Here is a 17728-nt window from a genome sequence, read left to right as displayed (position 1 = left end):
GTATGCGATGCAGGGCAGAAGGCAAGCAAAACAATTCACTGGCTTGTTTGGGGCTGAGCGCTACACATACACTTCTGTCTTGGAAGGAAGAAGTTTCGTTTATAAATCCAGCAGTTTTAAATCTGTAGGAATTTCTGCTCAATTACATTGTGGTGCCCAATTCTTCTAGGTTTTCTAGAATAAAAAAAAAAAAAAAAAAAAAAAAAAAAAAAAGCCATTTCCTAATTGCTACAGCAGGAAAAAGGTGCAGCTTGTCTAGCTGAGAAAGAAATGAAGTCAGCTACCTACTTTTTATCACCAGTAAGGATTTGGCGCTCAGCATGGGACACTTAATAGGCAAGCATATAATTAGGGATAATTAAGACAGGAATTTAGTTTTTGGAAAGGGAGGGGAGGGGATGGTTCAAGTGGTTGTAAACCCTTACATATACCCAGTAAAGAGACTATCCAGGTGATACACAGATGAAACAAATCTTCCTACGCAAGTTGTACCTGTCTCTGCAGTCTTCTTCTCCACATCCATCTAAAGTGCTGAATTTATATGCTTGTCTGAGTTCAGAAAAAAGGGGCAGAAGTTACTCTGCAGTGCTCAGCAAAGAGAGCTCTGAAAGCTGATTGAGGGAAGAGACACATCTTTCATACAGCTCACAGGAACAGAGCAGAGATTGTCAACCTGCTGAAGGTCCCTCCTGTCACCATTTTTCTCTTGGCGTCAGGAAAACGCGTCAGAAGTGATAAATGCCGATGGAGGAACGAAGCATCAGACAGAAATGAGGGATATGCTTTGCTCATTGTTCATGTCTGATGTTTACAAAATGCTTTAACAATTTAGAGCAGGGGACTCAAACTGGCAGCCCTGCAACTGTTGCAGAACTACAAGTCCCATCATGCCTCTACCTATGGGAGTCATGCTTGTAACGGTCAGCCTTGCAATGCCTCACGTTAATTGTAGTTCTGCAACAGCTGGAGGGCCACCAGTTTGAGATCCCTGGTTCAGAGATTAGGTTTATTGGTTTTTACAAGTCTTCATCCCCAAAATGCCCCATGCCTAAACAAAAAGTACAAAAAAGGTACCATTTAACAAAGACTTTGGAGAAAATAATTTAGGCACTCTACGTACCTGTAGGTTGTTGGCCTACAAGTGGCAAGCTTTCCTGGACACCGTTGACAGCAATAATACTGACAACATACTCAGAGCCTGGAATAAGGTTGGTAAGAGTGATGGAGTTTCGGGATGGAGGAATTCTCTCTTCCTTGGGACGCATATTAACACTTTCCAGATGGTATCGAACTTTATACCCAGTAACCGTAGCACGGGGGGGATTCCAGTGTACAGTAAAGGAGTTTGTGGTGATTTCAGAAAAGTCAATACCAGTTGGTGAATCAATGTCTATCGTAAAGGAGAGAAAAACAAAAAAAAAAAAAAAGGGGTGGAAATCATTAAAATAATAAACACACACAGCTCATTATCCACGATCTATATCCAAAAAAAGGTGTATACAAGTGATTGTCACAAAGAAAATTCAGACCATAACTCATGCACAGGCATTTCTGTGCATTATGACTGTTACATAATATGCAGGAATTTACTTCATATACAAAGTTAAATCTTTGTGTAACCTGGCCTCTTTATCTCACATGTCTGCTGGTTGAAATGCAGGAATCCACAGCTTGCGGGAATAAAACATGCAGCAATGAGCCAACATCTGTTCTTTACTATAAAATGCCTCCGAATGAACCTGCTGGCATGGCACTCACTAGCCAAGCAGAGAGCTTCAAAACAGGTTTCAAAGACAGACAGCTGTTGCCACAAAAAAAAAAAAAATATTGCATTCTTGGGCACAGATCTGGGTACAAATTCAAAGTTCATATTTCCAACAAATGCATTTTATCATCATTGGTTATTTTGCCATTTTTGATCCATGTTACAGCAAAAGCAAATATATAATTTAGATACACATACACCAGTTATCTGCATTTATCGTTTGACTGCAACTTGTGAATAAGGTTCAAAAATTGTGTGTTGGGCAGAGACACACTTGTACAGTATTTAAGTTCCACACATAAAAAAGCAGGTCTCCTAGAAAAGCCACTGTAATACTTTTACATCAGTGGTGACCAAAGCAAAAAAAAAAAAAAAAAAAAAAAAAAAAAAACACCACCACTTCAAGCCCGTACACACGATAAGAAATTCGGAAGGGAAAATTCGTCCGATGACCGATCTGCCGATTTTCGGATTATTAGTATGGTGCTTTCGACAGCGGACTCCGACTTTTCGGCTGACAAAATCCTGATGTGCAGGCTATAAAATTCTTCTCCTCCGTCAACATGTCCGATTTTCGTTTAATTAGTACAGATTTCGACGGGGAAAAAAATTTTATGAGCAAGGCTAGGCATGCTCAGAGAGAAACACATACAAAGCAATCCAACACATGACATCACTTCTGAAGTAGAATTCGGTCGTACGGGAAAACTCGTGTGCAGTCTAGAGCAGATTCCAACCAACGGACACGCACTCTGGACAAAAGACGGACGACCGGTCGGCGGAAATTCGTACCGTGTGTACAAGGCTTTACTCTTGAAGAGAACACTTTTTTTGGGGGGGGGGGGGGGGGATAAATTTGTAAAAATCTCTAGTGGGGAACAAACTCCACTCCAGGTCACCATGAAAATCGCACAAAAAAAAAAAAAAAAACCTATATATCTCTTTGATCAAAATGAGTTTAGTACTTGGGTCATGTCAACTAAAGCATAACAAATACTCACTTGTTCTATGTACTCCACCAAGTTCAACACTTTCCCTTTCTTCATACACTGAATGGACATTGACCCGATATTCAGTAAATGGAAGAAGATCTACAAAAAAAATAAATATGCAATTAAAAAAAAAAAAAAAAAAAAAAAAAAAACACTTTGTGCTATCCTGAGCAAGCTGAAAGGAGATGACAAATTAGAAACCTTACGGGGGGGGGGGGGGGGGGGGTAAGTGGGTGAAGACTGAAATTCTGTTACACTAATTTTAATTTTCCATTTACAGTTGGAATCTTACTTGTTAGCACAACCATGTTATCAGTTCGAGAGATGGATAATTCAGTAACATCCTCAGGTCTCTTGACAGGGAAATAGCGTACAAGGAAGTTGGACAGCTCAATGGAAGTTGGGGAAGACCAAGTGACACGCATTGTGTCAGGACCAGTATTGGTGAACCGCAAGTTTGTTGGGGGTGGAACAGCTAAATCATGAGAAAAAAAAAAAAAAAAAAGTTAGGCAATACATGAAGTATGCACATTTTTAAACAAACATTCATGCACAGAACATGCAAAAACTACATTAAACTGGTAAAAAAAAATTCTAAGCTATATCCCCGATTCTTTTGAGTGTTGGTATTTATGGTGTTAGGATTAAGAGGCACTCAAACAGCCAACGCCTTTATTTAAAAAACTTTTTCATATAGAGTGAGGAAGGCTTAGTACATCAGTTACATTTTTTTAATGCTCTACAGATCTCCATCTGGAAATTTACCCTGTTCTGGGTTGACTGGTGCCACCTTGGAGGTGAAGATAAAATGTATCCAGCATGATTACAGCAAAAACTAATCCAAATTGACATAGGTAACTGTATTTTGCACATTGATTCAAGATACTCTTCACAGGTGTGTTTCTCATTCTATATTACATTTTTTTTATCTTCACAGGTGTGTTTCTCATTCTATATTACATTTTTTTTATCTTGACCTTACAGCAGTTACCTTGCTTTTAAAAAAGTGACAGTGGTACTAGTCCTGCATCCAACACCTTACTTTATCATAACAAAATATTACAGTAAAAACGTACAATATACAATATAAAATTTACTACAGTACTACATGTAGTTGCATAAAGAAACTGTCCAAACACAAAATTCTAAAGGTTTTTAAAAAGATAAGCTTTTCAATACTGGAACTTAAAATGAAAGACTCATTTAAAATGCTTTTTGAATGACATTCAACATGCATGCAGCAACACCTAAATTTCAACAGTTGCATGCAGTGCAGAAGGAAGACACTGTTGTATGTGATTCACCTACACTTCAAAAAAGGCCAGGTTTTGCTTGCTGAATTTTTTTTTAACTTGGAAGCACTTTCTACAGGCAAAATATGTTTATGCAGGTCAGCACATCTGAAGTACATAAATGATGTGCAACACTACTGCTCAAAATTGCCATTTTTTTTATTTTTTAAAGACCGAAAAGGACCTCTCCCTCATTTTCGGACCTGTGATACAGATCACATCCTTTTCTATTAAATGAAGGGTCTCTATAATGAATGGATTGTGTCAAGCTACCAGCTCAAACACCACAGCAGAAACAGTGCCTGCCATACCCATTTAATTACTAGCTAGCAAGGTCTCGAGAATTTCAAATTTCCCCCCCAAAGATATAACAGAGGCCAAGCAAATAATTTTTATTATGCAGGTGAATCCAACAACGGAACCCTCCTCTGCAAAGTGGCTAGGATTGTACAATCACCCGTTTGTTGTACGATTGTGGTCGGGGCGCTCTCTCCACCGTTAATGAGTGTTATCACGCTGATCTCATAATCAATTCCGGGCTCCAATCCTGAGACCTTGTAATACCCCTGTGAAGGGTGCACAAACTCCTCGTAGACGGGGACAGACTCTCCTGCGGCAACAACCGTGATTCGGTAGCCGATAATGGTGGAGGAGTTAAGGGGTGTCCATCTCAGGTCAATACTTGTATCGGTTACATCGACAAACTTTAGGTCAGTGAGCTGGGGGATCTCTGGCAGGGTGACGCAGGAAAGAAGCAGAGGGAATGGAGGCGGGGGGGGAGGAAGCAAAGCATGTCAATCAAGAATTGCATAAAATTACATGTAATTATTAAAAGCAAAATAAAAATTAGAAAAAGCAACGGATACGCAAAGTGTGTCTGATTTAATAAACAAGTGTGGAATTGATACTTTACTGCATTGAATTTTACAAAGCTTGTGCAGGTAATACTTTAGAGAGATCAGATTGTACATGTAAATACATGTGCATAGATACTTTTAGGAGGTTAGCGTATAGCAGTTTTAGCTTGGAGTTTAATGCACAAAAGACTCAAACTGGCAAGACAGACGTATGGTTTTTAAAAGTGCCTGTCCCCTTCCTACACTGTAGGTAGCCTTGATCTATCAAAATGTGTCTAAAAAATTGGTATCAGCACTGGTATAGCACAAACAAGAAGTCCCAGAAAGTATATCATGGTAGTTCTTAGGTGTTCTTGGTTTTCATCATCTAGTGATAGGTTGGTCAGCTTAAATGTTATAAACCAGTAACATTTTGGGTTTTTATTGTGTTGGAATGGGCATTTAGAAGAGTCATGCACCAAGCTGACTTGGATTAACTATAAGCCTTTAATACTGTTTTAGGATTGCAGGCTTCTATTTGTTCATAAAATGAAAGGTGAAATAGTTAGGCCATTAGATAACTCATCCAATTTGTACTAATTTTGTGAACAGAGACTGGAATAACAAGCTGACAGAGGTCGGATTCTATTTCCTTAACCACTGAGATTTTACATCCCAGTGACAACCATTGATGTAAGAGCAAGCGAGGAAAATCCCCACCAGAAATCTCTCCACTTAAACCCATTCTAGCTGCCTAAATGTTGCTCAGTATCAGTTAGGCTAGTTATGAAGTCAATTGGATGATTTGTCTGAAATGTAGAGTGTAAAAAGAATCTCCAGACACACATTGGCACATTTTCATTTAAAAGGCAAGCATTACATCAAGCAGAGATTAGTGCACTATATTGTTTTACTGTTACAATAAGATATTTCCCAGACACCGTGGGAATGCAAACCAGTTATGAACACACAAGGTCTACCATATTGGAGACATAATACATGTAGGGATTATGACCTTATTCTGTACATAGTGATATTGTGCTGAGTAAAATTAAGCCCAATAATAGGTAGACCTGGTAAGCAAGATCTACCTATCCCCAAAAGCAACTGTTCAGTAGTTCTACTGTCAGTCGTAACCTGTAGCAAACAACATGTGTATTCAGTGTTAATTCTCATTCTTTTTCAATAGAAAACAAAAACCTTTGATCTTTAAAATTGTTTTGCTGTGTTTTAATAGGTCACAGGACTTGTAAAATATCACATTTTATGGCCAGGCCCGTTATGGATTTTCACAGTTCCAACAGCTAAATGGTGGCCACTTGCCATCCGTAGGCCATGATTAGCTGTGGGAGCCGCCACTCACAGCGAATACTGATAACGCCTGCATCTAAATCGCCAACAGCCCCATTTACAAGGGCAGGTTTGGCCTTAAAACCACTGCTGCCTACTAGGCAAGAGATTCATAAAATGATGTTCACTCAAATATTGCATTATGTTGTGTGCTCTTTAAAGCTCCTAGGTCAATATATTGAGCTACATGGAGGTCAGAATATTGAAGCAAAGCAATGAGCCAAAAGCAATGGAAGCAAAAATACATATGTAGATAGGGTTATGGTAATAGATTTATCACAACCAGAAAGTCTAGTAAAAAGCTGCAGTAATAGACCCATCAATACCAGGGTTGTTTGCCAAGGAGGTAAAATAGACAGGATAGCTGATAATGAAAAGTGCAGCGCTAAAACAATAAGACAATAAAAACATCAATGGATAAATGAAGAATCTATGAATGGCACACAGTAGTCTTGTAAAAAAGAGGAGAAAACAGTCCAATAAGAAATCCCAATGAAAGTGCTCAGTGCTGATCAGTAAACAGGACACAAGTGCTTGTTCAGTGCAATCCTTCACCAGAGGTGCTAGCCTCTCACCTGTAGGCTGTGAAAAGACAGCCTTAAAAGTACACTCCCAGCAATGTGAAAATCCTGACCAGGACAGCAATCACAGAGGGCATCTCTCCTTTTTGTTAAGGTGTTCACAACGATCCCCATGTAATAGAAAGGGGGCAGACCATAGTGCAATATGTTTCAAACACCACAATTTATTGATAAAACAAATGGACAGCCTCTTACTTCAAGGTAATGCAAAAACGAGCAGTACAGCAATCCAGCTGGTCTCCAGACAGAGCGGAACGCTCTGCTAACAGGGGCTACAAGTGACGTCACGATCTCCTCCCCCTTGCGCAAGACTGTTTTCTCCTCTTTTTTACAAGACTACTGTGTGCCATTCATAGACTCTTCATTTATCCATTGATGTTTTTATTGTCTTATTGTTTTAGCGCTGCACTTTTCATTATCAGTTTTACATTGGGTTTTACATATTTTTTACCTTGGTGTCAGCTGCTTTTATCTATTTCCATCCATTTATTTATTCATGCTTGCACCGATATTTCTGTTTTTTCATTAAAATAGACAGGATAGTCTGCCCTTACCTGGAGTGATTATTTTGGAGAGGGGGACACTTTCCTCATCTCCTTTAACTGCATAAACACTGATATTATATTCCACACCAGGGCTAAGGCCTTCAAAAGTAAAGGAGGACTGGCTTGCATCAACATCTTCTTCTGTTGGATACCCAAGCTGCCTTTCTGTGGGAGAGGAGGTTATCCTGTACCCAGTAATTCCTGCAGGGTAAAAAAGTACATTGGTTAGAACACACACAGTACTAATGCATCTGTTTACTGCGGGAGGAAGAAGGAAAAAAAAAAACCACAAGTATAAAATATATTATTTCCCTGCAAGGGAATATATATCCATCTACACATATACATGTACACAGTATCTCACAGAAGTGAGTACACCCCTCACATTTTTTGTAAATATATTATATCTTTTCATGTGACAACACTGAAGAAATGACACTTTGCTACAATGTAAAGTAGTGAGTGTACAGCTTGTATAAGAGTGTAAATTTGCTGTTCCCTCAAAATAACTCACACAGTCAGTCATTCATGTCTAAACCACTGCTATAAGTGAGTACACCCCTGAGTGCAAATGTCCAAATTGGGCCCAAAGTGTCAATATTTGGTGTGGCCACCATTATTTTCCAGCACTGCCTTAACCCTCTTGGGCATGAGTTCACTTGAACTTCACAGGTTGCCACTGGAGTCCTCTTCTGCTCCTCCATGACAACATCTTGAAGCTGGTGGATGTTAGAGACCTTGAGCTCCTCTACCTTCTGTTTGAGGATGCCCACAGATGCTCAATAGGGTTTAGGTCTGGAGACATGCTTGGCCAGTCCATCACTTTTACCCTCAGCTTCTTTAGCAAGGCAGTGGTCGCCTTGGAGGTGTGTTTGGGGTCGTTATGTTGGAATACTGCCCTGCAGCCCGGTCCCCGAAAGGAGGAGATCATGCTCACAGTACATGATAGCATTCATGGTTCCCTCAATGAACTGTAGCTCCCCAGTGCCGACAGAACTCATGCAGCCCCACACCATGACACTCCCACCACTATGCTTGACTGTAGGCAAGACACACTTGTCTTTGTACTCCTCACCTGATTGCTGCTGCACACACTTGACACCATCTGAACCAAATACGTTTATCTTGGTCTCATCAGACCATATGACATGGTTCCAGTAATCCATGTCCTTAGTCTGCTTGTCTTTAACAAACTGTTTGCGGGCTTTCTTGTGCATCATCTTTAGAAGAGGCTTCCTTCTGGGACGACAGCCATGCAGACCAATTTGATGCAGTGCGCGGCGTATGGTCTGAGCCCTGGCAGGCTGACCCCCCACCCCTTCAACCTCTGCGGTCAGCACTCATACATCTATTTCCCAAAGATAACCTCTGGATATCACGCTGAGCATGTGCACTCAAATTTCTTTGGTCGACCATGGCGAGGCCTGTTTTGGGTGGAACCTGGCCTGTTAAATCGCTGTATGGTCTTGGCCACCGTGCTGCAGCTCAGTTTAAGGGTCTTGGCAATCTTCTTATAGGCTAGGCCATCCTTATGTAGACCAACAATTTTTTTCTTCAGATCCTCAGAGAGCTCTTTGCCATGGAAGTGTCATGTTGAACTTCCAGTGACCAGTAAAAGAGTGAGAGCAATAACACCAAATTTACCACACCTGTTCCCCATTCACACCAGAGACCTTGTAACACTAATGAGTCATATGTTACCAGGGAGGGAAAAGGGCTAATTGGGCCCAATGTGGACATTTTCACTTAGGGGTGTACTCACTTTTGTTGCCAGCGGTTTAGACATTAATGGCTGTGTGTGGAGTTATTTTGGAGGGGACAGCAAATTTACACTGATATACAAGCTGTACACTCACTACTTTACATTGTAGCAATGTGTCATTTCTTTAGTGCTGTCACATGAAAAGATATGATAAAATATTTACAAAAATGTGAGGGGTGTACTTTGTGACAAAGAGTATATATATATATATATATATATATATATATACACATACACACACATATATACATACACACATCCATCCATGCAAGGTAATGTCATAATGTGCAAGTATGGATCGCATACTTGTACATTATGAGAAACTTACCTTAGAACGAAGCACTGCAATGTCACCACAGAGGGCTGACATCTTCCCCCGGCTACATGAGTGGTCGGGGTAGGGGGGCCATGACAGCACTCCCACGCATGCACTCGGGTGCCACCCTTTGCGGCACAGGCTCTGAAGGGCCAACATTAAGCCAAAACATTTTGAGACGTCACCGGCTGCATGCACTCTGAATATCTCCTAAACTGTGTGAGTTTAGGAAATCTTCACAGTACCTATAGGTAAACCTTATAGGCTTACCTGTAGGTACAAGTGGTTAAACAGAGTTAACTACCACTTTAAGGTGTGATCACTAAATCAGGATTTGACATTTTAGATGAAGTAAATCTTCATACAAAACAAACACCTTACCTGGAGAGGGACTCCTATCCCAGTAGATGGTCAATGTGATAGAATGTGGACTTGTCAGAAAGCGAAGGTTGGTTGGTGGAGAAATTGCTGTCAAGATGATTAAAAGCATTAGCTTGTATAATACCACTGTTATGGTCTAACATGTTCGAATGCAAAATAAAAAAAAACAAAAAAAACAAACAGGACCTTAAACAAAACCAGGAAACACAGGCAGAAAAGAAACTGTAAAACCGCTGTTAAAATAGCATGTTATGTTTGTTTAGTCTACAGAGCTCTAACAATACCTCTAGAAGAGTCTGGGTCAGATTCCACAGCTCAGCAAACTTCTGCTGTGCCCCCAAATCTGCAAATACTGTTTATTTAGAATCATAAAGCCAAAAATAGGACCAGTAGGTGCTTGTGCTATACATTTAACATAGGTGTAGTAGAAGTGACACACTGAGCAAATCGCAGCAGATACTGATACGAGAGTCCTGTAGAACCAATGTACAGTATGTGTAAACCATGAATGAATTACACTCAGACAAAAAAAAAAAAAAATGATATATATATATATATATATATATATATATATATATATATATATATATATATATATATATATATATATATATATATATATATATATATATAGAAAGCATTAGTCCCCATTTTTTTTTCCCCCACCTTGCATTCTTTTCTGCAGCCCAGTGCTGCCAACCTCCAACCTACATTCCAGTCTGCATCCATTCACTCCCTCAAACTCCTGCCCATTCTTTTAGGCCAGTTTCCTGGCCATATATCTTTCACAGCAGAACTACACAGTATTGTTTTACTTGTACTTTACATGCAGATTGAAAACTATTGAAAAGTCCTTTATAAAAAGATGAAACAAACATGCTTATATGGTATTTTAGCAGTTGCTTTTACCAATACTTTAATACAGAGCTTCTCTGACATGCATCATGTAAAGTTGTTCCTGGATCTGGTTGTTCCTATGAAATTGATCAGATGCCAGTGGGCATGTAAAATTTAACCCTATACAAAATTACCAAGGGTATTAATAAACTAATTGGATTTATTCTTACGAGTTAAAACGGTCTTGGTGATGGGGGATTCACTCTCTTCACCATCCTTGAGAACAGAGATACTGTAGGTATACTCAACACCTGGTGTAAGGCCAGAGATCACGATACTTCCAGACTCCGATATAACTTCTCTGGGTGCTTCACCACCTTGGCTAGGACGTACATCCAACTGATTTAAAAAAGACAAAAAAGGAAAGCATGTTAGATTATGTGCCTGCAAAAAAACCCCCAAAAGAACCAAACACTTACAGTAAAAATTGCAGTATATATTACTCACCACCCTCCTGAACCAGAAAGCATGTTACAAAAACAGAGATGAATAGTATCATTCATTTAAAAGTATTAACATCCCACCTTTGTAGAAATGCATAAAGTAGTTCCAGACAGACAAAAAAGTGAAAAGTCATAAACCACATCAAGGCTGAACACAGGATAAAACTTGGATGAGAAGACGGGGAGAGGGAAGTAGTGTAGAATTATTGCTCAGAGCTTCCGATCATCCTGGCCAGCACTAGAATTAACCTCGTATGCCCAAAGCAGTAAAGGTCTCAAAGTGTCTTAGCTAAAAATGGACAACTGCATTTTGTAGCCATGCAAAATCCCACAGTTTAAGATGCTGAAAATAATTGGGAGCCACTACAGACAGAAATTGTTAGCAGGAAAATGAATCTTAAAAAGTTAAGTATAAAAACAGGGGCTTCCACTGCTCAAATCTCATGAAAAAAACAGCTAATTGAATGGCTGCCATGTTATCCAATAACTCAATAAACTGTCACCAACATGCCACATGTATGCAGGTCAGGCGTTCCGACTTGCCTAACTAATATCTGTTCCAAGCATGAAAGCCAGGGACACAGCAATGTCTGCCCTTGGATCTCCTCCATGACAGAATTCCTATAAACAAGGTACAGCCTTTACCTTGAATCCAATTCTTGGCACAGGAGTCCATGTAACGATTATGGTGGTCTCGGTAACTTCTGTATTATATGGAGGAATTGATCCAACTGGCTCCACTGAAAAAAAAAGGAAAACAAAAAAATGTAACAGCAGCAAGACTATAAGGGTGCATTATAACGAATGAATAATACAATAAAACTGCTTTGCAGTAGGAGGCTAGCTAAGCAACTACTTCTAAGCTTGGTCCTCAATGGCAGCCTTTTTAAAGCATCCAAAGTAGACTGGCTCGAATAGATCTTTAAAATTCTATTTTGTTCAGATCTAAAAACAAAAATGGAATAATTTGCCACTGTGGAGATGGTAAATTTAACCCTGTAAAAAAATGAAAATTGTCTCTACTGTAAAAAAAAAATGTTAAGGATGGATATCCACACACAGTATTTCACAAAAGTGAGTACACCCCTCACATTTTTGTAAATATTTTAGGATATCTTTTCATGTGACAATACTGAAGCAAAGTAGTGAGTGTACAGCTTGTCTAACAGTGTAAATTTGCTGTCCCCTCAAAAAACTCACAGCCATTAATGTCTAAACCGCTGGGAACAAAAGTGAGTACACCCCTAAATGCATGTGTCTAAATTGGGCCTAAAGTGTCAATATTTTGTGTGGCCAGCATTATTTTCCAGCACTGCCTTAACCTTCTTGGGAATGGAGTTTACCAGAGCATCACAGGTTGCCACTGAAGTCCTCTTCCACTCCTTCATAAGGATATTATGGAGCTGGTGATGTTCGCTCCTGCACCTTCTGTTTTAGGATGCCCCACAGATGCTCAATAGGGTTTAGGTCTGGAGACATGCTTGGCCAGTCCATCACCTTTACCCTCAGCTTCTTTAGCAAGGCAGTGGTCATCTTGGAGGCGTGTTTGGGGTCGTTATGGTGGAATACTGCCCTGTGGCCCAGTCTCTGAAGAGAGGGGCTCAGGCTCTGCTTCAGTATTTCACAGTACATGTTGGCATTCATAGTTCCCTCAATGAACTGTAGCTCCCCAGTGCCAGCAGCACTCATGCAGCCCCAGATGATGACACTCCCATCACCATGCTCCACTGTAGGCAAGACGTACTTGTCTTTGTACTCCTCATCTGGTTGCTGCCATACATGCTTAACACCATCTGAATCAAATATGTTTATTTTGGTCTCATCAGACCACAGGACATGGTTCCAGTAATCGATGTCCTTAATCTGCTTCTCTTGCCTTTCTTGTGCATCATCTTTAGAAGAGGCTTCCTTCTGGGACAACAGCCATGCAGACCAATTTGATGCAGTATATGGTCTGTGCACTGACAGGCTGACCCTCCACCCCTTCAACGTCTGCAGCAATGCTGGCAGCACTCATACGTCTATTTCCCAAAGAACCTCTGGATACAACGCTGAGCACATCCACTCAACTGCTTTGGATGACCATGGCGAGGCCTGTTCTGAATGGAACCCGTCCTGTTAAACTGCTGTATGGTCTTGGCCACTGTGCTGCAGCTCAGTTTCTTGCCAATCTTATAGCCTAGGCCATCTTGACGAGAGCGATATCAAATTTAACACCTGCTCCCCATTCACACCTGAGACCTTGTAACACTAATGAGTCACATGACACTGGGGAAGGAAAATGGCTGACTGGGCCCAATTTAGACATTCACTTAGGGGTGTACTCCCTTTTGTTTCCAGCAGTTTAGACATTAATTGCTGTATGTCAAGTTATTTTGAGGGGACAGCAAATATACACTGTTATACAAGCTGTACACTCACTACTTTACATTGCAGCAAAGTGTTATTGCTGTCGCATGAAAAGATAAAATATGGACCCAAAAAAAAAAAAAAAAAAAAATGCAAGGGTTATGTGTGTGTGTGTATATATATATATATATATATATATATATATATATATATATATATATATATATATATATACACACACACACACACACACACACACACACACACACACACACACACACACACACACACACACACACACACACACACACACACACACATACACACATACACACATACACACATACATATATATATATACATATACATATACACATATATATACACACACACATATATATATATATATATATATATATATATATATATATATATATATATATATATATATACACACACACACATATATATATACATATATACACATATATACACACACAAAAAAAAAAAAAGACAGTTTGAGCTCCCCTAATACATAGCTGCATATACCAAAAAATGAAAAGCGCTTCTCATTAATATTCCAGGGTATAGTAAACATCTGTCTCTATAGATGAACAGTGTGAAACCCCACTGTGTTTACCAAAAGGATGTCTGGGGGCTGTTTACTAGTCTGCTCTCAGAACCCTTTTCCAGGGTCCGTGCTTAGAACTTTTCCCATGAGGTTAGTTCAACAAGACAGCATTTGGCTAAACCTACATCCTGCAGACTGCTTGAAGTGGTCAGGCCTCCATCGCCAAGATCACAAAAATTTTCCACTACGGTTTACATGTCCAACAAACCCTGCAAACCGACAACCCACTTTGCTATTTGAAGTTTTCAGTGTATATATTTAAACACCACTCGAATGTTCTTCAAACTACAAATTAAACTGAAAATGAAAAGCGCGAGGTGTGTACCTAGTTAGAGGACATCGGAAAGGCCTAGAGAATTTCTAGCTGGACAGTGACACATTCCTAGAATACTGGATGGTTTAACCAGTTCATTGACAATACACTAAAATAGCAGTGGAGTGGGAGAAGTCTGTAACCAATTTATAGCCTGGGCACAGAAGAGGTTTTGCGGCAGCCCAGAGAAGGATTATCTGATTAATGCATACACAGCAAGAATCTGTTTGATCCTAACATTCAGGCTTATTTTATGAATTGTTATTTGGATGCTTGGAGGGTAAAAAAAAAAAAAAAAAAAATCTTTGCACATTTTGCTGGAACTTTATACTTATTGCAGTGTCCACACAGACATCTGTACCAAAAAAAAATTAAAAAAAATTATATTATATATTATATATATATATATATATATATATATATATATATATATATATATATATATATATATATATATATATATATATATATATATATATATATATATATATATATATATATATATATATATATATATATATCTCTTCATTTGAAAAATGTAGTGTATAGCCAGTTTGAGTTTCTCCAATCGTTTCCAAACCTTTACCCTTCGTTAGTGCAGTGTTTAAATCTAGTTTGCAACTGATATGGAGACCATATCACAGTACGGACAATCCAAATTATGGCAAAAAACCGCTTTCCATCCCCCCGGTAGGATTTTCCAGGCAGGAGTTCTTAAGAGTTTAAAATGTTAAGCACTTTTTTTAATTAGGCTATGTGAATAGGAGAGTGTAAGAAATGTAAAATAGGGGTTGTGTCACCCCAATCTAAATCGGCAAAAAAGGAGAAATACACTTTAAAGAAAAGATGGAGTGAGGTGGTAATACAGCAAGAACTCCAGAATGATAGCAGAAATAAGAAACTCACATGTTGAGAAGATTCCTGTAGAGGGCTGACTCTGCTGATTTCCTTTTAGTGCAACCAGAGAAACTGTATACTCTGTTCCAGGCTGCAGACTCCTCAGTTTATAGCTTGTTGTAGTGGAGGGTATATCGAACTGGTTAGGCTGTCCACCACGGGTCTGACTCAGTGAAAGAACATAGCGATCGATCTTGGCTCGTGAAGGTGTCCATACAATAAGGACTGAAGATTCAGTCAAGTCTTCAAACTTCAAGTCAGTTGGAGAATCTAACTCTACATAGAAGAAAGGTTATTCATTCTCTAGAAATTATATAAAGGACTAAAGCAATGCTTAATTGCAAACATGCCAAATGCACAGAGACATGCACATCCTACACTTTTACAGGATGTGCATTTAAGACTTGCTGGCCAGAGGTTAAGTGCCTTAAAAAAGAATGCTTGTTCACCCCATTCCCATAGAATGAAAGGAGTTGTAAAGGACTGATTTTATCTTCAATGCATGAAGATAAAAAGCCTTCTGGGTGCAGCGGCCCCCCTTATACTTACCTGTGCCCCCACTCTGTCCAGTGATGTCCACAAGTCGGCTGTCGGGGACTCCCTCCTGGTTGGTTGAGACACAGCCGCTGTGCCATTGCCTCCTGCTGCTGTCAAAAGTCAGTGAGCCAATAAGAAGAGGGGGCGTGGCCGAAAGGCAGCTCTGTGTCCGAATGGACAGTGCTGCAGCTCGGCTTGGGTGCCCCAATAGCAAGCCACTTTAAAAACAACACACATGTCATACTTACCTGCTCTGTGCAGTGGTTTTGCACAGAGCAGCCCAGATCCTCCTCTCGGGTCCTTCACCACCACCTCTGGCCCCTCCCCTCTGCCAAATGCCCCACAGCAAGCAGCTTGCTATGGGGGCACCTGAGCCAAGCTGCAGCTGTGTGTGTTCAGACAGAGCCATGGTTCGGCACCGCCCCTTCTCCCCACTGGCTCACCGACTGACTGAAAGCAGCGGGAGCCAATGGCGACACACGGCCATCTCAGTCAATGAGAGAGAGTCCTGGGCAGCCGAGACACTCCTGCAACACAGTTTTTCATCTTAATGCATTCAGATAAAAACCTTCTGACTTTACCACTTTAAGAGTGCATTTAACTATAGGAAATGGACTGTGCCTGAGCGCAACATTTTTCCATCACTGGCTTACTCTGTAGTTTACCCTAGTCACTTCTTTGCCTAAGCAGCTATAGATGTGAACTTACTGGTTGAGAAATCTCCTACAAGAGGCTGGCTCTCTTGTCCACGGCTGACTGCATAGACTTGGAATCTGTAGGTGGTACCAGGGCGCAAGTTAACAACCTCTGCAAAAGTACTTCGGCTCACTGGGAGATTTTGAGTGTCACGGCCCGACGGTCTAACTGGTGTCACTACAACACGGTATCCAGACACTTCACTTGCTGGAGCGTTCCACGAAATAGTTATCTTCATGTCAGTTGCATCAAGCAGTTGCAGATCAGTGGGTGATGGGATAGTTACTGTACAAAACAAACATGATTTTCAGTTTATATCACCTGCTATCTAAAAATTGCAGGCAAAAATATATCTGACGTACAATTAAAAAAAGCCCAACCATTTGGGTTTTAAATATTGGTCCTTATCCTGGCATTTTAGTTTGTGAATTGAGCTTTATGGTCTTTAAACCAGGGCCATCCCTTAGCCTTGCTAAAAATATTGCACTAAAAAGCATCTCATTTCTTTCTAGCAATATTGGACCCCATTCACACTGGTGCGATTTGACAGCTTCAAATTAAAATTGCCATGACTCATGTCACAGCGACTTTGAAAAAGGTTCCTGCACTACTTTTTGCCACTTTCATTGGGACTTGCATAGACATCTGTTGTATGAAATGGCAGAGGCAAATCACACTGATGTGCGCCGTTGAAATCAGACTGAAGTAGTGCGATATCAAAGCTGCACTGGTGTGAACAGGGGCTTATTACCATTTAGGGAAACTGATGCTCACATGATGGCCAACGATGGCATGTAAAAAAGCAAGCTTATATTTTTCGTAAGCAAACCTATCCAGAGCTTTTCTTAAAGAAAAAAAATAAAAATAAAATGCATGCAAAATGAGCCAGTTGATCATTTTTTAACAAGTCAAGTTTCTGTAATCTGCTACAAGAGAACTTCACACAAGTACTAGTTACAAATATTGAGCCAAGATATATACTCCAATCTCTTTCCATCTCACGATCAATGAATATACAGGAGTACCAGAATTTTTCCTTTCACCACATAGCCGTGCATACATTAAAGTGCAAAGGATGATAATTTGTAGCCACTACAAACAAAAACCATGAAGGGAAGCAGCCAAATGTAGTGAGGTATTGGACT

General features: G+C 40.0%; 1 protein-coding gene across 5 annotated transcripts in view; it reads right to left on the bottom strand.

Annotated features, from left to right (window-relative positions):
• The window catches only part of FN1 (fibronectin 1), a 94668-nt gene that overhangs the window by 35594 nt on the left and 41346 nt on the right, over positions 1-17728 (bottom strand). For 4 of the 5 annotated variants that reach the window (XM_082262392.1, XM_082262393.1, XM_082262394.1 and 1 more), the window contains exons 19-28: positions 16596-16868; positions 15360-15626; positions 11806-11900; positions 10888-11056; positions 9821-9907; positions 7371-7562; positions 4507-4779; positions 3050-3232; positions 2767-2856; positions 1121-1390 (exon numbers count right to left, since the gene is read on the bottom strand). In XM_082262392.1, the coding sequence (XP_082118518.1) occupies positions 1121-1390; positions 2767-2856; positions 3050-3232; positions 4507-4779; positions 7371-7562; positions 9821-9907; positions 10888-11056; positions 11806-11900; positions 15360-15626; positions 16596-16868 (1899 nt within the window). The remainder of the gene's footprint in view (positions 1-1120; positions 1391-2766; positions 2857-3049; positions 3233-4506; positions 4780-7370; positions 7563-9820; positions 9908-10887; positions 11057-11805; positions 11901-15359; positions 15627-16595; positions 16869-17728) is intronic. The other variant, XM_082262396.1, reaches the window with a different exon arrangement.

Source organism: Pelophylax lessonae, assembly GCF_965119305.1.
Source record: "Pelophylax lessonae genome assembly, chromosome: 6".
NCBI lineage: Eukaryota > Metazoa > Chordata > Amphibia > Anura > Ranidae > Pelophylax > Pelophylax lessonae.
This window is presented reverse-complemented; position numbering and strand designations above follow the sequence as displayed.